At 37.6% G+C, this 21,660-nt stretch overlaps 1 protein-coding gene across 3 annotated transcripts in view; it reads left to right on the forward strand.

The window, feature by feature from the left end:
- nfatc3a (nuclear factor of activated T cells 3a) overlaps positions 1 to 21,660 on the forward strand; it is a 180,491-nt gene that overhangs the window by 124,958 nt on the left and 33,873 nt on the right. For all 3 annotated transcript variants that reach the window (XM_043707036.1, XM_043707037.1, XM_043707038.1), the window contains exon 9: positions 5,057 to 5,812. In XM_043707036.1, the coding sequence (XP_043562971.1) occupies positions 5,057 to 5,812 (756 nt within the window). The remainder of the gene's footprint in view (positions 1 to 5,056; positions 5,813 to 21,660) is intronic.

The raw sequence follows: 21,660 nt of genomic DNA on the forward strand, positions 1-21,660 counted from the left end.
TCCTCCTCCCACCTCCCCTCCCTTCCCACCTCTCTCTCTTCTCGATGCCCAGAGTTCTCCGTTCACAGTCCAATCTTTTGTCTTTCGGGAAACATTACTGCCCTGTTCTCTTGCTATTTCTTCCTTGAGTGCTTTCCACTGCTCTAACATGGTTGTATCTGCAAATAGTCGTTCCCAGTCCACTTGCCCAAGTCATATCTTAGTAAAATTAGGCTTTTCCCTGTTTTGACAAGGTTATTCTTAGCCCGCCCTTATCCTTTTCCACAACTATCTTAAATATTACTGAGTTGTGGTCACTATCTCCAAATACTCACCTGCTGATATGCCTTCCATCCAGCTATGTTCCTCTCTGAATATTAGCTCATTGAAATAAAGTGAACCTTAATAATGTTTGTTCATCTTTTAAAATAAGCTCTGACCCAATATACATGTCCAATCAGATAACCAATACTATAACAGGTTTTTCTTTCGCATATTTAAACGTCCAGATGACCACATTGTATTTTTTATCCTTGACAATTTAACAGTGTGAAAAGACAGTGATAATTGTTGGATTTTACATTCGTTGGTGTGATTTAATGCCCCCTCCCCCGAATTTTGGCTAAACCAAGTCATATGTGAATAGTTTTCATGAAGTTGTTAAGCTGTCTTTCAAGTAAGTAGCTGGGATCTTTTAAAACGTTGTCTTATTCTCACTCTTTTATTGATAATAGATTTGTAAGATGAAGCCATACTTTTGGACTGTAGAAATATGATTTACAGATGGCAAGCATGGGGTGAACAGTGAGATCAAGATCAGAGATGAGAAAAGCTGTTAGACAGTTAATCATTTGTCAAAGATGCTGTATATTTCCTGTCAAGTGTTTCCCTTGCTCTAATGAAGGTATTCATTCTTACTGGTGTTGATTTAGTGGAAAACATTCAGAAGCAAGGATTCTGATCAACTGTCAGTTTTTCTTCCGCTTGCATGCAAAGATACTGAATCCATTTATAGCACTCCCACCATTGCATTAGCTGTAAATAGCTAACTTGGGACACAATGAGTTTCGAACAAAATGTTTTGTTAACTTGAATTTATCAATTAAGCAATATTTGGAGCTGTTTTCAATTTTATAATAAAAAAATTTCACCATGAATATCCTCTTATATTTATTTAAAATAGCTTCCCAAAACTTTCGCAATGTGAGATCTCTTAGATAAATAGCACAGGAAAACTTATCCAGAATATCAGTGGCAGAGGACTTGCATTTAAGTAGGAAAGCTTCTCTTGGGGGGAAGGGAAGAAATCAAAATTTATAGAATCAAAAATAATTGGATTTTGTAATGCAGTTTGGGCTTTGTTGTTATAAGAATTCCTTGATTGTTTTGATGCCTCGCTGTTCCTTTCTAAAAGTTTGCTGTTCTCATTAGACAATGATGGCACTTCTGAAGAGCAAGATAACTAGTACTAATCTTAATATAGGCGAAAGTGAGGACCGCAGATGCGGGAGACTAGAGTCAAGATTAGAGTAGTGCTGGAAAAGCACAGCAGGTCAGGCAGTGTCTGAGGAACAGGAAAATAGATGTTTCGGGCAGGAGCCCTTCATCAGGAATAAAGGGCTGATGAAGAGCTCTTGCCCGAAATGTCTATTTTCCTGTTCCTCGGATGCTGCCTGACCTGCTGTGCTTTTCCAGCACCGCTCTAATCTTAATATAGTTAATCAAATTGAGCAATGTTGGAATATTCAAAAATGCAAGGAGTAGGGATTGAGCAGTGGTGAGCAAAAGTAAGTCTGCTAATGCAAAGAACAGCAGCACATAGTAAGGTATGTTAGGACGGGCGGGGTGTTGAAATGAGGAAGTGGTGAGCCTAGAGTTTAATCTGGATGAGTATTACTGCACAGGAATATGCCACTGAGTTGCATGTAGGTTGTGGGATAATGATTTACGTTTATAGTTAGGTTCACTAAGAAATCTAGCAAAAGCCTCATTCACTCTTCTGTCAGCAAAAAATCAGCAGTAAATGGAGTCACTCAATTTTAACTGTACTCCTTTCTTTATAGCCAATAGGAGAGAATTAACTTTTTCTATTATGTCAGTTTGTGACGATAATACTTTGCTCTTATATTACCATAGGGCTACAGAATAATGATATTTCACCAAGGCCGAGTGCTCATAACACAGCCCACTTGATATATTTCCTGTTTTCATTGTGAGAAACATTTAGTGGACCAATACTGTATCAGGACAGGTGTTGGCAGGAAGTGGCTTGATGTATTGCTAAGCAGTAACCAGTTATTATCTGTAAACCACGGTCTTCTGCTAAACTGGCAGAGGCTGAGACTTGAACATGTCGCAAACTGTTTGTCACTAACAGCAGTGTATATGTGGGCGTATGGCACCCAAAGCAATGGGAAAGCGCTGTGAAATGTGTAGGCTTGTGTTGTCACCTGAACACTTAAAGCAGCCAAGTCTTTTTGGTTACTTGTCTCAAATCATCAGTTTTAAGAATCGGTTTATTTTAGAAGCCAGCGAAGTGATACAAAATTGTTACCCTTTGCCAAAGCAGAAACTATTTTTCATTGCATCTGCAAATATTATTTACTCTGTCTTGCTCAAACACTCCGTCTCATCCTCAACCCCCTCCACCCCCCCCCCCACAATCTCCACCTCCACCTCCAAGTACAGCTCCATTCCTCTTGGAATGATAGTTGCTCATTTACAAACCATTCTGCCACAGGAAACAAGAAGTCTGCAGGTCTGGAAAATCATGCTTTTCAATGTCTGTTAGAAAATTCCTGCATTAGCTTTGATTTCCTTGCCATTTGGGAAAGCCACATTTCTCTGTTTTGATATCTTTGCTAGTTTCTCTACATGAATTAAGTGAAAGAATGTAAAAGGCTTATAACAGTTACACTGTAACTTTGTGATGTGTTTTTAAACTTATTTTAAAAATCCTTTTTTATATATATAGTTTCCTGTCAGCATTTGAACAAATGTTAGCTATTGTCTTTTTGAGTACTTGTCAAATATCCAACGAAAGATTTGAGTTAGTAGCCAGGAGATTAATTTGTATGCAATAGCTTTTAGATGCAACTTAAATAAAAGACAAATTATTTAATATGATACTTGGAATTTTAGGGATGCAAGAAACAAACTTTACCAACTGAAATACTAGATTTGCAATAGGTTATGTACTTTTTTTAAGTTATGGAAATAGAGATGTCAGTTACTTCATGAAGCAATGGTGCAAAGATATAAGTAGTTGTGCAAGATTGCATAGTGTAACCTTGCTGTCATTATAATAAAACATCTACCAAGGAAGTGAGAAATGTCATGAAAAATCTGCTAGTGCCTTTTCAAATATTTTCTAGGAAACTGTCATTGGAAATTTTTATTTGTATTTCAATGAGGCAGCAACCTATTTGTTTATCATATACTTCGATTGTAAATTTAAATTCATAAACCTGCACAGGAAAAGCATGTTAATTCTAAAATATCAAAATATTTAAATTGTTGAATGTGAAGCTGTTATATAGAGTATTAGAAGTGTGTTCAGAGTTAAGTAGCAATGTTCAATGCAGCTGCTACCATTTGTTACAAGCTATTTGATAATATTTAAATGGGCCCACATTCTAAATTTTGAAATGCCATCTTGCGACAGTGCAAAATATGACTTGGCTCAGACTTTTTTGTTTCCTAACAGCAGCAACTGCTATTTTATCCCTTTACCAATTGATAAATTTGACAAAAATTAGGATAAATGACATGATTATGAAGTGATTTTAAGTTATCCATTTAAATACCTACAAACTAAAATTTAAACAACTTTAAATACAATCTTTTGTTCCTTTTGATGTGAGTTATCACTTCCATGCTTAGCATTTAGCAGTTCTGCCATAGGGGTTTGTGAACACTACTCTTGAAGGGTAAGTGCCTTTGATTTATAAAATAAAATGCCTTACACTTGTTTTTTGCTTATTTATATTGAATATTGCAGATATGTGTATGATGTAATTTATATTGGAATCTTGTGGGCCCAGTTTAAGGTTCCATTTGGAAGTTATGGGACAGAGTTGGCATGAAAAAAATGGGTGCTTTCTGTTAGTCTGCTTGTATTATTTAGATGTCTTACTGAATGATCACTATACTCCTGAGTTTTGATATGTCAGTTTATGTATAATAGGAAAGAATGCAGGAGCTGAACAGTCATTGCAGTGAGTGTGATTTTTAGATTGTACTTTAGTGCAGTTTGTATTACTTTTCTCTGAAGACCTGAGTTAAGACTTCACTATTAATGTCTCACTAAATGAAAGTACTACCTTGAATGATGTAGAGCCACAGGTCACCGATTTAGTCCCTGGCTTAATTCACTGATCAGAGTAGGAGTGTTTACTTGGGCTAAGAAAGAAAAAACATGGGCTGGTTTCCAGAGCCCTGATCTCTGTCCAGTGGCGTTTCATATAACATTCAGTGTGAAATCTTCTGTTTACATAGCTAGTTAACACTTATTTGCCTGTGATCACTGCTAATGAATAGTCAACTGGGTATGGTTCTGGGAATTAGCAGTGATCAGCAAAACAAAAATGTGCATTTGCATCTTTCTTATCCCATTACACTTGATATCGAAGAATTCAATTCATGAAGTAATGTTACCTCACTCTACGTGGCAATCATACTGAAAGCAGTTAGAGCCTGAAATTGAAGTAAATAGACAATTTATTTTTATTTGTGATTTCAATGGAGAGAGTTTTACACCTCATTGAATAGTTTTATTGGATCTTTGTCCTTGCAAACTACACAGTAGTCAGGCAGGGCTTTAATTTAACATTTCAATTGTATAATTGCACAATTGGAAATGTAACACTCATTCAATACTGTACAGCCAGTTTGCTTACTTCAGTCTTAGAATGCTGCTTGACTTCACAGTTTTCTGTATTGTTTGGTAACAAATTCAAATGATACCATAACACTACACTCGACTATGCTATCAGCAAAAATGGTGAGAAACTGGAATGCATTTAAGGCATATATTAATCTCTATACAACTTAATCTATCTTTTTTATTTCTTTGCAGTTTTAATCAAACGGGAGCATACAGATGAGATAGAATTGCCCACCATTCCCACCCTTCCAATGCCTGTTGCACACACTGCTGGTCTACATCAAGTTGGGTCTCAGCTGCCTTCCTCAGATACTAGCCACCCTCATGAAAATTTGGCACCTACTTCACAGAGGAACCTTGGCCCTCCAATGCAACAGAGTTACGCACCTATGATTTCTCCATCGGCAACGTGCATGCCACATCTTTTGGGAAGAAGCATTAGTCCAGGTTCGGAATGTTCCCTTATGCCTCCCTTGGGTCACCAGTCTTTCCCTACACCAGCTCCACCAATCAGGCCTTCTTATCAGCCTATGCAATCTAACATGATGTATAATGGACAGCCAGGTCTTCCCATGGACTCTGTTTCTAACCAGAGATATGAAAAATTATCTTATCAGCCTGATGTAGCTGGTCCACTTCAAATCAACCTAGGATGTCAACAAATGCAGCAAATGTACTGTTCTCCGAATCCAGGTACAGCTTCATCACCATCTCCAACAACAGCTCACTCTTTGGGACATTCTCCACACTCTGGACAAACCTCATCACCACTACAGAGTTCAAGTTTAGGATGTCTGTCCGCACCTCCTCCGTTGACACATCATAGTGTGTGTGACCCATCATCATTCTCAACACCAGAGAGAGAATCCCTGAACATTAAACAAGAGCCGGAGGATAGTGAATTACCTTTTCAAGCCATTGGCCTGCAGGATATTACACTTGATGATGGTAAGTAATTTGAATTTATTTTAAACTTGTGTTCTATTGTAAAAATGACATCACCAATGAATTACCATACAGATTTAGAAAACAACATGCCTGATACATAAGTAAATTGGACTATCTTTGGAAATTGTGCTTCATATGCAATTCTATAACTGTTGACTGAAAAACAGTTGTCTTATCTTTTATCATGTTTTTCGTAGTGCTGCCTACGCAAACCAAGCACATCCTTTTAATTAGAAACTAAATAGAAATAATCGGTTTAAATATTTTTTATTTGTTGGACTGACCAGGAACGTGATAAATTCTTATTAAAGGTAGCTTCAAAGTAATATGCTACAATAAAGTTAATGGTCAAGAAAAACATTAATAAATAAAACAAAATAAAGTAACAGGAAATATTCAGCATTTCTGGTAGTATCTATGAAGAGAGAAAGTGTTTTTCTTTCACTGATGCTGGCACATGTAAGAGATATAATAGTTATGCGCACAGCCAAAGACTAGAAAAAGTGGAGAGGGGAGGATCGAACAAGGGGAAAGCTGTGTAGTTGAGGGAAACTGGTTTAATATTCTAATAATTTTTCCCTTCTTTCTGTAAACTAATAGCAAGAGTCTGACCCATCAATACCTAAGTATTAACTTAGGACAAACTGAACTAATACCACAGACTTAACACTAATTTGGTTTCTGCATTGTTTCATGCCTGTGTATATTAGTCTTATTTTGATGAGCTTAGCAAAAACTAAACTATTACATATTTATGGCATTTATGATCCAGAAATTAAGCCAGTGAAAAGTAAACTCATGTAAATTTCCAAAGTTGTTACACCATGTATGCAAAATGTTGTGTTTTTGCATGAAATGTTCAGGAGGGATTTCCGGTTTTATGATAGCCACCTGTGGAGTGAAAATTCATAAGTTATGATGTGTCTCTAATACAAGTTGAAAAGATATTGCAAAGAATTCCAGCACTTGGTATGGGTCATTTTATTAAGAGCCGTGCACTTTAACACCTCCACTTTTTCTGTTTGCTCTGTAAAAATGAAGAATCATGTCTCATGGTTAAAGTGGTGTTATTAGTAAGTATATGTATTTAATGTATTTTGTAATTTAGTTATAATACAGACTCAAAGTTAAGATAATCTGTGAAAGGCACTGAAATCCTCACACTTGGTTGCCACTTCTAGACAATTCTGTAGTGCCGGCCAAGTTAATGATAAAATATTCTTAAAATCAGTAAGCTTGCCCTCAAATTAACCTTGTTTGTTTTCAGGTGTTGGGATTGTACGTGATCCTTTAAAGACATACTTACATTTCTATACCAAAATCGTGAATTTTAAAAAAAGCTTATTCCAGAAGTACAAAGAATTCAGCAATATTAATCATTTTAATTTATTTTTGGTTTGTAATACTTATCAAAAGAATTGATTTAATTGCAAACTCTGCATGAAGCCAAAGTATTTCTATTTTGAAAGCTTGTTTTTCTGTGTTTTAAGGCTGCTTGCAAACCTTTATTAATGCATATCAGTAGCTTTTCTTAGTAGTCTCCTTGAACTACTGCCAAATCCTTTGGTGGTGTGTCCACAATAGTGATAGCTGGAATTTTGATAGCCAGTGATAATAGAGGAAAAGTGAAAAATATTCAAATCAGAATTGTTTTTAATTTTGAAGAGAACTTGGAGGAGTGATGGTATTCCCACAACATTGCTATTCATGTTCACGTTGGCTATAGGGGAAGGAGATGCTGTCAAAGCAACCTTGGTAAATTGTTGTAGTGTGTCCTGCTTATCATATCTACTGGAATCACGGTATATTGGTTGGCACTAGATATTGAATCCCATGTCACAGATGCCAGTGAAACTAACAGCCGTGTCCTGGATGATGTTGAACTTCTCGAGTTGTGAAAATGTTAGATTTTTCAACTTTTCTGACATGAGCCTTGTAGATGGTGGAAAGCTTATAAAGGGAAATTGCAGGATATTGACCTGCCAGTAATTAAGGAAAAAAAATTAAATAGCTTAATCTTCATCATGTGAGATGGTGGCGGTGATGGTGTGCATTCATCTGCAAATGTAATTTTGGAAACCTCAGATTGATGTGAAATCTTTCAGATTTGGTTCAACTCCAATGCAGTAAGTTTGGTTCATAGTCATCATTTTGAAAAGAAATGCATGGTAGGCTTAATCTACTGTAATCAACCAATATTTATTGTAAACATTCAAATACTTAGTTATGTTACTGATATTGTAAATACTTAAAGCCCTACATTACTTCTAGCTTCAAACAGATTTTTTTTTCGAGAAATTGGATGTTTTGGATTCCTGATCATTGTGATGTAAGTTGAAGAAGCAAGTAACAATTGGAAGGGAAATGGACCTTGGGTACTGCTCCAATACCTTCGATGCTTCCAGATGTTGCCAGTCCTGGGTATCTGACATTCTCCTTAACGACAGACCTCAAAAATAATCTCAAACATAATCCAACCATCCACAGCTACCGATCTCTGCAGTCCTTGCCTAGTGCAACCAAACCCTTAACTCCCCTAGTTCTATCATTCCCCAGAACCATTTCCAACATCTTGCAAAACCCCACAAACTCCATCAGAGCTGTGAAATTCAAGCATGACCGAGTCAGCAGTTTACTGCCTGCAACATTTTGTGTCATCTAGACTTTAGATCTGACCTTTAATATTTCTTTTGATGAAGGTTAGGGAATGTAATGTCAAGAGTGAATTGAAGTTTTCACAAATAGTTCGTATCTAAATCATTGATGTAATAATTCTGTACTATAAAAGTTAAGTGTGATTTATCAATTTTGATAGGCTCTGATAATGCTGTGGCATTTAATAGGCAGTGTAACTTACCTTTGATAGCTTAGGGTGACTGTCACCATATGAGATTTGTAAATGTAAATGAAAACAGCCCATACCATTTTGATACATTGCATTCCTTTCTGCTTTTTTAGAAATAACTTTTTTTGCCTGTTTCTTCTAACCAAGAAGCAGTAATTCATGTTAATTTTTGAATTGACCCCAAGTTTATATGTGGTGAGTTACCTGATTCATCAAAACTCTGTGTGAGCCTTAATTGAGATCCATGACAAACATTTTATTCATAGAACCATTTAACCATTTAACAATATCCCAAGGTGCTTTGCAGGGAGAACATAAGGCAACATTTGATACAAGTATTACTGCAGATGACCAAACACTTGATCAAAGAGAGAGGTTTTAAGGTAGCATTTTAAAGCAGGAAAGAGAAGTCTAGGAAGTGACCTTCAGAACTTAGAGGTTTGTTAACTGAAGTCATGGTGCTGCTGGTGGTAAGATTAAAATTAATAAAACTCAAGAGGCCAGGAACAGAGAAGCACTGATAGCTTAACAAATTGTGGTACTTGAGATTACAGGGAAAGGGCAAGGCCTTGCAGGAATTTGAACTGAAGAATGAAAATCTTACACTTTCAAGGTGTTGCTTAACCAAAAGCAATGTAGGTCAACAAGAGTGAATAACAGATGAATGGGACTTGGATAAGTACAGAGAGCATGGGCATCAGAATTCTGGATGAACTCAGGTTTATGGAGAGTAGAACCAAGAAATGGATGAGGGTCTTAGCAAAAGCTGAGCCAAAGAAGGGACTGAGTTGAGCGATATTACTCATGCAGAAATAGGCAGTCTGAGTAATGATATGAACATGTGGTTGGAATCCACTTGCAGTTGAAGGAAGTCTTTTGCTTCATGTAGAGGGTTAATTCTTTTTTTAAAAAAAAATTTCACAAATATAACCAACTTTTGAAGTCTATCTTATTTTAAGATTTCAGCATTCTAAATAACTTATTGCCAGTTTTGGTGACTAACGGTTAAATGCATTTTTATGAAAAATACTTCAGTGTTAAAAAGCATCAGCTTCCTACAGATATCTAATTTACGCAACCATGTGTAATTTTGATCAGCTTCTCACTGAATCACACTTTGACTAATCTATTTGTCATGTAAACAATGAAAATGTAGAACAACGATACATTCAAATATAAAATTGCAGCTTTTAAAATTCATCATATTACTGGCAACTCAGTTGGTGGGGCAGCCTTCTGCATTGTCTCATAGCATGGTGGAAGTCCCCTCTTTTGGTGGGCTCACGACACCGCTGCTCTGGCATGGAAGTCTTCACCACATTTACTGCAAAGGAAGATATTGACTGAGAAGATGTACAATTCAATGGCCTCTGTTTTCTCTGGGTTGTCCTGTTAGACAGCTAAGCTTTTTTGTTTCTGCTCAAATATTCCAGTTCCCCTCCAAAAATCAGTCGTAGCAACCACAGACTGCCCACACCCCACAACCCCCCACACCCAAGTAATCAGCCAGTATCTATCCTCTTCATATCTCAAATACAGGCATCCTTTTAGAGAAATGTCAGCACCAAGCAATGATGACCCACTGGCCAGTTCGCCAAATAGATTATCTTTGGATACAAGACTACATTTCCTTGATGAATGTGGCCACACCAGTACAGAGCAATGGCTTCGCAATGAGCTTTACTGATGGAATTGGTACTTTCTTCAACCTTGAGTTGGTGTCCGATTCTGTCAAGTAATGTCATAGACAGGCTTGAGAGAATCCATCCGTTTGCCACTGCAGCTGTTCCTCATTATGGAATGTAAGTGCCACATCATCAGCATTGAGCAGCTCTGAGTGCAGATCTTTGTTCAAACTTGTTTGCTGAAGATTCAGGCCAGTTTCCTGTCGGTTATGGTACATAATTAGGCACCCTTCAGATTACCTGAATATATACAACAAGAGTCAAGAGAAGAATATGTCAAAGAATACCCGTGCCAGAACACAACCCTGTTTAAACTGTTCTGTGGATTTCAGATGTTTCTGATATTTCCTATCATCATATTCATCATCATCATGTCATGGAGAGAGATCAGATTGGTTAGTTTCTGCAGGTAACCAACTTTCTCGAGCAATTTAAATGGACTGCCACTACTACACGATCAGATGCCTAAGTGAAATTGACGAAGGTAACACTAGTTCGGCAGTGCCATGACCAAAGGAGACCACTAAGAAGACCATGTTGGTAGATCTTGCAGTTATGAAACCACAGTGGGATTCGAGATGGGTGTATTCTAACAAAGGCGGCACAGGCACATGCTTTTCCCATGGTACCTAGCAAGGAAATTTCCTCAAAGGTTATTACAATTGCTGTTGTCTCCTTTGTTCTTGTATAGGGCTGCAATATTTGAATCACATAGAATCTTAGAATCCCTATAGTGTGGAAGCAGGCTATTCAGCCCATCATGTCGACACCAACCCTCGGAAGAGCATCCCACCCAGACCTACCCTGACTACCCTATCACTGTAACCTTGCATTTCATTGGCTAACCCACTGAGCCTGCACATCCCTCGACACATGGGCAATTTACCATGACCAATCCACCTAACATCTTTGGACTATGGGAGGAAATCAGAGCCTCTGCAGGAAACACATGCAGCCATGGGGAGAATGTGAAAACCGCACACAGACAGTCACCTGAGGCTGGAATGAATCTGTGTCCCTGACTTTGTGAGGCAACAGTGCTAACCACTGAGCCACCGTGTCGCCCACATTGTCCTGGGTACAGCAACCTTTCTCCAGCAGAAACCAAGAAATTTGGGCAAATGCTGCAGGAATGTGGCTTTCTGCACTGAGTGAGTTTAGGTTATATGGCATCAGCACCTGGAGATTTGACAGTGGCAAGACATTCGGTACCTTTACGAAGTGAGTGCGAGTTTCATATCTGGCTCTGTCACTACACTTAAACATTCTATAGCAGTGTTTCCTAAAGTGGAGATGAGGACTCCAACTTGGCCCACAAGCTGAAATTCTGGGGTTATGAGTTCCAAGCAGCAGTAACTGACCAGGCTCCCTCTACTCTCATAGGTCCACTCATCAATTGCTTACTAAGGTTTTTCTAACAATTTTGCAGCCTCAAATTGAAATATTTGGGAACCAGTATTCTATGTTGTTCAGAGCTTCCTCAGTGACAATGCTGTGCCTTGAGTACAACTCAAGATGGTGTACCATCCATCTCTCCAATTGGTTTTTGGTAATGGTTTTTGTTTTCAATGGAGTTATTTTCTTTGTGGACCTGTTACCTTTATGGTTGTTTCATATATGCTCCTGACAGTCTCTGTGTTGAAGAACATCTATCTGATAGTATGGCAGAACTATATCTAGTAATAACTAGCAGATTGTCCAGCAGACTGTTGGAAATTTACTTCAGTTATTTAAGAAATATTGTAAATAAAGGCAACGGAGCTGTAGACCAGTGAACCTTACATCAATGGTTGATAAGTTGTTGGAGGGGATTCTGAGGGACAGGGTCTACACGTATTTAGAAATGCAAGGACTGATTCGGGATAGTCAGCATGGCTTTCTGAGTTGGAGGTCGTGTCTCACTAAGTGCTTTGAAGAGATGACAAAGAAGATTAATAAAGGAGAGCAATAGACGTCTATATGGACTTCAGTAAGGCGTTCGACAGGGTTCCGCATGGTATACTGTTTAGTAAGATTAGACCATATAGGATCTGGGGGAATCGAGCCAGTTGGATGCAAAATTGGCTTGAACGTAGGTGACAAGGTGGTGGTCGAGGGTTGTTTTTCGGGCAAGAGGTCTGTGACTATTGGTGTGCCACAGGGATCATTGCTGTCGCTGCTTTTTGTCAATTATATAGAAGATCTGGATGTGAACATAGGAGATATGGTTTCTAAGTTTGCAGATGATACCAAAATAGGTGGTACAGCAATGAAGATGATCTCAGGTAACAATAGGACCATCATCAGATGGGCCACTGCTCTGAGAAGTCGAAGATGGAGTTTAGTTTAAATAAATGTGAGGTGTTGCATTTTAGTCAGGCAAACTAAAGCAGGATTATGCAGAATTATGGTAGGCCCTGGGAAGTGTTGCTAAACAAAGAGACGTTGAGGTGCAGGCACGTAGTTGCTTTAAAATGGAATCACAGATTGACAGGGTAGTGAAGAAGGTGTTTGTTCATAACAGGTCATTGTTCATAACATTTGAGCATAGGAGTTGGGATGTCATGTTGCGCTGTACACATTGGTGAGGCCTCTTTTGGAGTACTGTTTACAGTTCTGGTTGCCTTTCTATAGGAAGGATGTTGTTAAACTGGAGAGTGTGCAGAAAAAGATTTACAAGGATGTTGCCAGGAATGAAGGGTTTGAGCTATAGAGAGAGGCTGAATAATGTGGGACTTTTTCCTGGAGTGTCAGAGACTGCAGGGTGACCTTATAGATGTTTATAAAATCATGAGTTGCATGGATAGGGTGAATAGCCAAGTCTGTCTTTTTTCCTAGGCTGGGGGAGTCCAGAACTAGAGGACACAGATTTAAGGTGAGAGAGGAAAAATTTATAAAGGATGTGAGGGTAACTTTTTCATGCAAAGGGTGGTGCATATCTGGAATGAGCTGCCAGAGAAAGTGGAGAAGGTGAGTACAATTACAGCATTTTAAAAGCCATCTGGATAGGTACATGAATAGGAAGGATTGAGAGGGATATGGGCCAAATGCTAGAAAATGGGACTCTGTTAGATTGGGATATCTGATCAGTGTGAATGCGTTAAATGGAAGATTCTGTTTCCGTGCTGTGTGACTCTTAGGATTCTATGACTCTTAGTGAAATGAATTTTCTTGTTCAAATCTCTTATAATTAATCAGAGTAGGCCATTCAGCTTCAGTTTCTGGATCAGTGGTGCTGGAAGAGCACAGCAATTCAGGCAGCATCCGACTGCACACAATATTCCAGGTGTGGCCTCACCAAGGCCCCGTACAACTGCAACAACAGATCCCTCCTCCTGTACTTGAAACCTCTCGCAGTGAAGGCCAACATACCATTTGCCACCTTTACCACCTGCACGCTTACCTTCAGCGATTGGTGCACAAGGACACCCAAGTCCCATGCACACTCCCCTCTCCCAATTTACAGCCATTTTGAATGTGTTCTTGAACCATTTATGGTGGTCTGTCATCAAGTGTAGTGTGTTTCTCACAGTGAAACTTCCACCTTGCTCACATGTTTCTTCTGAACTTGTTCATCTGGCAGGAGAAAGTGTAATATTGTTTGACAGTCTGTTCTCGGGAAGGTTGGTCTTTTGAAATGAAGCTTATGTCAGTGTTCAGCCTATCAACTTCCTGTTTTGTGCATTTTATCAATAAGTTGCAAGTTGCATGTCGATTGTATGCACCATGTTCCCGATATTTCGACTGGCCAAGAAAAGAGTCGGTATCTTTGTTTGGTTTGTTTGCTTGCTGTGTTGGATTCTGGACACTGGTTGAGCAGAGAAACAAGGCTTCAAGTGTCCAATTAAGCAGATGAACAGTGGCAGGTCAGTACCTTACTAGTCCAGGACTGCATGTCTTGAGTGGGTGGCGAGCTGTTGGAACAGTGTGATCACTCCCACTATCACAGAAAGCCTGGAGCACCTGTTTTCTATACCAGCAAGTTAGCCTTTCTTGCAACAATGTCTCCCATGCTGTGATAATGTGCTGTAGCAAAATTGGAGTGTAGCGAAATCTGGGCAAAATGTATAGAGTCCCTCGGTTGCCTCCCCCCTCAAATTCATCATTTGAATTCAAAGGAATACCACTACTATGTTTGCCACTGGTTTGGTTGCTGGAAAGGTGACATATTTCAAGATGTTCAACACATTGGTGTGTGTGTGTGTGAATGAATGAGCATGCTTTCGATCTTTTTGTGCTTTTTCGCTTCTTATTTTCAGCCTACATCCATGGCCAGCAGCAATGTGAAAAAATATGTAGATATTTCTGTCAGCCCCTCCAATGGGAAGTACTCAGTTCTGCCTCCTCAGGGGTGCTAAAACTTCAAAGGAGCTCTGAGAAAGGTTGGCACCCAGACATACAGCATTCGGGCCTACTGACATGTAGACACCCCTTGGCATTCACGAGCCAAACTTCGTTGTGAGTAAATAGCTGCGCTGCCTTATGGGTACCTTGAAAGGTAAGGGCATAAAACCCTGACCGAAAACAAATATGGAGTGGAGCCTGAAAGCAGAAGGATGTCTAAATATGGCACCTCACAACCGTATTGCTTTGTTGGACAGCCACAGATAAATTCCTTACAATTCTCAATATTTTCAAATTCAACAAATAAATGCAGTAGTATTTTAAAACATTCCGAACCATGGTATTTCAATAATGACGAGTGTAAAATAGTTTTATTTTTGTGAAAATAATATTCCCTCATAATGTTTCCCTTTTAATTTGCAATTTTCAATTAATTTGAAACAGCTGTTGTGCAGTTGTACATTCCTGTTCTAACCTGATTAATGTTCATGCTTTTACTCTTTTTAAAAACAAGACATCTGTTCTTTTTGGTTTTCTTTAAAATTGCTATAGCTGTTATAATTTGAAACATTGAGAATTGTTACTTCAAAGTGAAGATTTAAGAGCTAACTTTTTATTTCTGTACATTTTTTATACATTTTAATGGTTTGCAGTGACTCCTGAATAAAATGGTTTGAGGGCCTTCTGCTATAATGCACTTTCTGTGAACGCAAATTCGCTATAACACGATTGACAAATTGGTGACAGTTTCTAAAGTACAAACTTTTAAAATACTTGTTGGCTGTAATGCGATTACATTGCCACCACTTTAAGCATGTTTCTAAAGCATGAGCTTTTATAACATGGGTTTGCACAAGAAAGCAACAATCGCATTATAGAAGAATTACCTGCATCTTCTCATCTTTGAAAGAAGCATTTGTTATACATTGTACGTAATAGCTATTCAGTTTGAACTATCAGCTAATTATGCAAGCCTAGAATATTCTAAATTTGATCTTTTAGACAATGCTTAGTTAGCTAATAAGTCCAGGCAACAACCCATGTATGCAATTGGTCAGCGTTTCTGCTCCAGCTCCAGCTCCAGCTCATTATTTAGTGACCCCTGCTGGAAATGAAGTTGTGTTGGATGCAGCCCAGAGTACCAGATCTGGAGTGGTGTAACCTGTAATGTCCCCCTCCAACCATTTGCAAATGGCTGATTACCATAACAGTAATATCCCAATGCACTCAGTCCAATTATAAGGAATCAGCTGTTTGAAAGGAGGGAAAAATACTTAGCAAAAAGAAGGAGGATAAATAAAAATGCAGTCTTCAGAGATTTTTTAAACAAAAGTAGAGCTAATCTGTAAAGTTTTGTGATATAAATGTTTTATAATGGAATCTGATGCTTTTATGAATGAACTAACATTGACATTCAAACACGTAATTTCAAACTTGAGTTGTAGCTATATTTAAGGAAGTTAAGATAGCAAAGATGCTGTAATCCATCTATCTCTGGGCTGCTAGATATGGAAGGCATTTAAATTATGACCTGCATTAATTATGGAGTGCTGCATACATTTGATTATTTAGTCTGATTTCACACAACTGATATCATTTGTAATTGAATACCTGTGTGCCGAACACCAGTCCTGAAATTTCCAAAAGAGTGATATGATAAAGCTATAGGAATGTTACTACTATGTTCTAAGGGGGAAGAAAATCCTGTTCAATACAGTTCAGGTTCCAGAATGTTTTCTTTAGTCAGAAATGAAATACTTTTACTTTTTGAATCCAACCACACGAGCTGAAAGATACTTGTTTGCTGTAAAATCACTTGCACCAGTCCATTATAAACAATTCGCAAAAGTTTTTTTTTCAAATTTCTCCACTTGAACTCATCTAGTTTGATTGTTCCAGTTTTGAATCAGATTGGGCTGAACTGCAGTATAAAGGTTGTCTGCCTAAAAATCACACCTGCTTTTATCCTTCACTATCCATAAAATAGCATTTATTGCTCAACCCTTCTTGCCTTTGAATTGAGAGATTTGCATGGCCATTTCAAAGGGCAGTAAGAGTCAGCTGCGTTACATCACTGTTATACCTTCTTAGTTTACAAGATCAACTTCTCTTTCTATGGACTTTCTTACATTCCCACCTATTCATCCACCACTCTCACTCTTCTTTGTACTTATTGATTATAATGCTTGGCCTCTGTCACTGTAGCCATATGTAATCCATCCATTAGGTGAACGTAGGTAATTACTCTCACTCATATGTTTCTTGACTTGGTTAAGATGAATAGGATGGCTGTTTCCTTTTGTGGGAGCAACTATAACTGGGGAACGTGGTTCAAAAATAGAGGTTTCTTTTAATATTGAGTTGAGAATTTTTATTTAAAGTAAGGTTGGTTAGTCTGTAGAATTTCTCTTCCAAGAGAGAATTCTCTTCAAGTTGCAACTGGGTTATTTAATTTATTCAAGGCTAAATTGGATAGATTTTAAAAATGCTAGGGAGTCCAGGGTAATGGGGATTAAACAGGAAAGTCGTTGAGACCACAACTCAGTCAGTCACAAATGTATTTAAACGCAGAGCAGATGCCATGGGTTGAATGGCTTACTCCTAATTCCTTTGTACCTATTACTGTGGATTGGAGTTGTCAGAACAGTGAAGATGGCAGACTTCCTGCCTTGAATGCAAGTTTTTTTTTATATAAAGTGAAGTCGCCATAGTTTCAGAGGACCAATAGGCTGCTCTCTCATTAAAGGGAGACGACTGGTGGTGAGTTTAATCTGAGATCCTCACGCCTCAAGAAAGGGGCAAGTTTGAGAAGACAGAATCTTCAGGGTGACCTCAGTCAGTACAGGAATTGAACTCATGCTGTTGGTGCCACTCTGAATCATAAACCAACCAACTGAGTAAAATCCATCCAATTCATAGCAATTGATAGTTTCACGGTCACTGTTACTGAGACTAGTTTTCAGTTCCAAATAATACATATAATAATTGAATTTGGATGGATGCTTCAAACAAAATTAAAGAAACCTGTGGGAGTGCTTGTAGAAATGTGTGCCATGCATGTAAGAGAAGTAGAAAATTTGCTAATTACAAACTTGCATGTAGTCTGCTTGCAGTTTTAGAGTTTGTTTGTAGTTCACCACATTTATATAATTAAGAAGGATATGCATTTGGTAAATTTTAAATATTAGCTGTTTTTTCAAAATCCTGTAGATTGGTGGAATTTATAACTGATGCATGTATGATATTTTTTAATCTTGAATTTGCCTTATTATTGCTGTGCATTTTTGTTCTGCTTTTTTGGGTCAGGTAGCATTTCTAATTTTGGGTATATTTTAAGAAAACTGAAGAGAACTGAACTCTTGTATATTTTAATGTACAATGAAAAAAGCATAACTCTACGAGAAGGACCCTTTTGTATTTTCTATTAAAAAAAAATGAGTAAAGTACAAACTTGCTAGAACTTGAAAGTGATTATTGTGCATTGACAATGAAAAATTCTATGTTCTCAGCATAACACTTGGGCAATTGGCAGTGATTTAATCCCTTTTGCTGTGAGTAATATCTAACCTAATTTTGTTAGTTTGCGACAATAGTATATTTAACAAATTATTGCTTTGTATTTAAATGTCCACAACTTTAGGTATCATTCATTCAAACTTGTTTTTTTTTAATTCCCACTCAAAGATATATATGAATTTCTCATTTATCTATATCCCTGCTTTCTTTCATTTAGGTTTCTACCTCTGCCAAAGCACAGTTGATCTAACTAAATGTCACAATCTATATCCTTGATGGCTATTCACTTAGAGTGGGTCACCCTTCCTTCACTCCACTTGGAGCTTTTGACAAGGTCATCTACATCAATCTCCTCCAGTGTTTTGCTCATCCACTCGAGTACAGTGGTACTAATTCTGCTTTTGGCTATTTGATTATAATGAGAATTTCAATTCCATCTGCACCTTGCCATTCCTTATTTCTACATTTTCTTGCAGTCCTATGCATTCCTCAGTGCACTCCCCATAGTCGTTATTAATATCTTTTTTGTCCTTGATTGCAACTGTCTAGGCACCTTGCTCTTTAATTACTTAATAAAATCTATCTCTTTAATTCAAATTTTCAGTTTGTGTCTCAGTATCTCCATCCATAAGTTATGGATACTCTTCTTGACGTACGATTTTGTGAAGTACCACTTTTTTATTTTTCATTGAGTTTATACAGTGTCTTTTTCACCCTTAGCTAGTATAAAGCAGTAGTTAATTTACAGACTCACAGTTCTAAAGATTTTTTGAAATGACACATCACTTCTGAGAGATATTGTGGATCAATCCCACCAAATGGATAAATTCTGTAGGGTTAATCAAAAGATGAATCGACTTAAAATGATTTTATTTGCATTGTTGAATGTCATCATGAAGTTCCTATGTCTACGAAATAACTAACTTTGATCATGCTAGTGTAAAGAGATTGCAGCTGTTGCTCAACTATAAGAATAATCCGGTTTAATTATAGGTGAAGGCTGCTGTTACGGTGAAAGTTGACACCATATCAGCCTCAGGTTGTGCTCTGTCACAGACAAATCTAAATATACTTTGCTAAATAATCTGACGCAGCTAAAGGGAATCTCTACATAGCCGCAGCTGTTAAAACAGTGCAGCTAGATTATATGCAATTGGCCCTGAATGTTGAGTATTACCTTTAAGCTTCCTTCAGTCTTACCCAGTTAATCAAGATTAACAGTAATAATTACTTGCTAAGCTTTTGAAATTTTTAGAATGAAGTGTCTCTGGGAGCTAATAGCATTAAATAATGCAAGCACCTATAATAAATAAATTTAATTAATTGCTGTTTGTATTTAATTTATAATATGGTTGATTGAAGAGTTTTTGATGCTACATTTTCATTTCATTGCCAAGCTTGTAGAGTAGGGTGCCTGTAATTTGTCTGATTTTCATATCAATACAAATTGAAGATATTCTGCTATCACTTGGCAGTTTACTACACAGGGAACTAAGTAATTGTCTACGTGTCAAAAATGTAAAGTTTCTCCTAAATGCAAGGTTGTTTTTAAAAATTCATTCATGGTTTGTGGATGACAATGGCTAGGCCAACAATTATTGCCCCTCCCCACAGGGCATTTAAGAGTCAACCATGTTGCTGTGGGTCTGGAGTCACAAGTAGGCCAGACCAGGTAAGCAGTGTCCTTTCCTAAAGGACTTTAGTGAATCAACAGTCAGCAGTGGTTTTATGGTCATCATTGGACTTCAGTTCCAGATTTTATTTTTTGTTGAGCACAAATTTCACCATTTGCTATGGCAGCGTTCAGACTTCCTCAGGACATTACTTGAATCTCTGGAATACTAATCCAATGATGAAACCATTAGGCCATTGCTTCCCTAGAAAGTAAACTAATGGTGATGGTAAAATTATCAACTGCTGTAAATCTCATCTGATTCACTAACATCAATATGGGAGGAAATCTGCCATATTTATTGTGTAAGTAAATTAATAATGGAAGTATAAAATTTTGATCCATATTACAATTTGATATGTTCTTTTATTTCCACTAAATTATTTTTGTAAAGGTAATTATATCACATTCAATTAGTGCTGTCCATTTTAGTACATGCTTTCACTGAAATTTCATTGGAGTTTCCATTCAAAAGAGACTTTGTGGGACTTTATTTAGACAAAATGTGCACAATATATAAGCCTCATCCCTTTTGATCACATGCACTTTTCCATAAGTGACAAGTATTGAATTTGTAGAAATAATTATTTAGTAGGACAGCACACCATCCTAAGCAAAGATGCAGAGAGTACATTACCAGCTTTAAGGTAAGTAGAATATTGTTTTCCTCTGAGAAATATCTCTTTTGGAAAATGCCATGTCTTAAATGGTAATGACGTATAACGTGCAATACAAATACCACACTGATGGACTTAAACCAGTTTGCGAAGGAACCTTTTGTATGTGCTGGCAAAAGACTAATTATCCTTGCACACCTTGGAAAAGAATGCTGATTGCTTCAGAGAAGAAAAATGATTATCTGAAGTCAAGCATAGAGCTTCCGTGCAATCATGGACCCACGGGCATGCATGCAAAGGATGATGAAGGAATGTTCACTTTAGAGTCCATTACATGTGCTTGAGGTGTAATCTTTTAGATTGAGGCTGTGGTTTGTCAGTTGGTTTCTTGAACAATCAGTATTAGCAATTAATGCGGTTATCTGTCAAAGTCTCAACTCTTTGAATCTTCTGTCCAGTCAGAGCTGTTGAACTAAGTGCCTTGCTTCTTGGGAGAACTTTGTCAGCCTGTGTTCTGTTCTGCATTCAAAATTACATCTCCTCTGGTCTGCCAAAAACTCCAGTAAATAGCAGCTTGTTTTATATTCTGTCTGCTGGGGTTATACTTCCAAGCTTTATAGTTACAGGTAAAGTGTCTTCACCAACATGTAAAGGTTCTTATAATGGTATAAATCAAGATGAAGATCTTTTCATGCTTCGATCAGAGTCTGGCTGACTAGTTGAATTGCCCTTACGGAGCATATTAATTTCAACTCCAACTATGTTTGATCTAAACCAGGTCAGTCTCATGAAACCTGGTCAATCTGCAAGGTGAGGTGAACCCTGCAGTCTTTCTAAGTCAGTGCTTTGTTCCTTTTTCAAAACCATTTCAGGTCATAAAATTGCCCAATAAGATTAAAAGATCAGTCATCCATATTTTATATGATCTGATGCTAATATCAGTTCGTGCAGATTTTTTTTGGTTTTAATGGAGATGCTGAGGGATGTTAGGTCCATTTGAGATCTTACATAATTCTCCTATAAATATGCAAATAATGTTACATGGAAATTATTCGGACTTAACTAAATTGTTTCACTTACGGTTGAGTTATGAGTGCCATTTTTATGCTTGTTTATTGATGATCTCCAACCTTGCCCTGCTCACATACAATAAATTAGATCAAGACAAAATCCAGAATTATAGTTTTCTT

This window comes from Chiloscyllium plagiosum, chromosome 17, assembly GCF_004010195.1.
Source record: "Chiloscyllium plagiosum isolate BGI_BamShark_2017 chromosome 17, ASM401019v2, whole genome shotgun sequence".
Lineage (NCBI taxonomy): Eukaryota > Metazoa > Chordata > Chondrichthyes > Orectolobiformes > Hemiscylliidae > Chiloscyllium > Chiloscyllium plagiosum.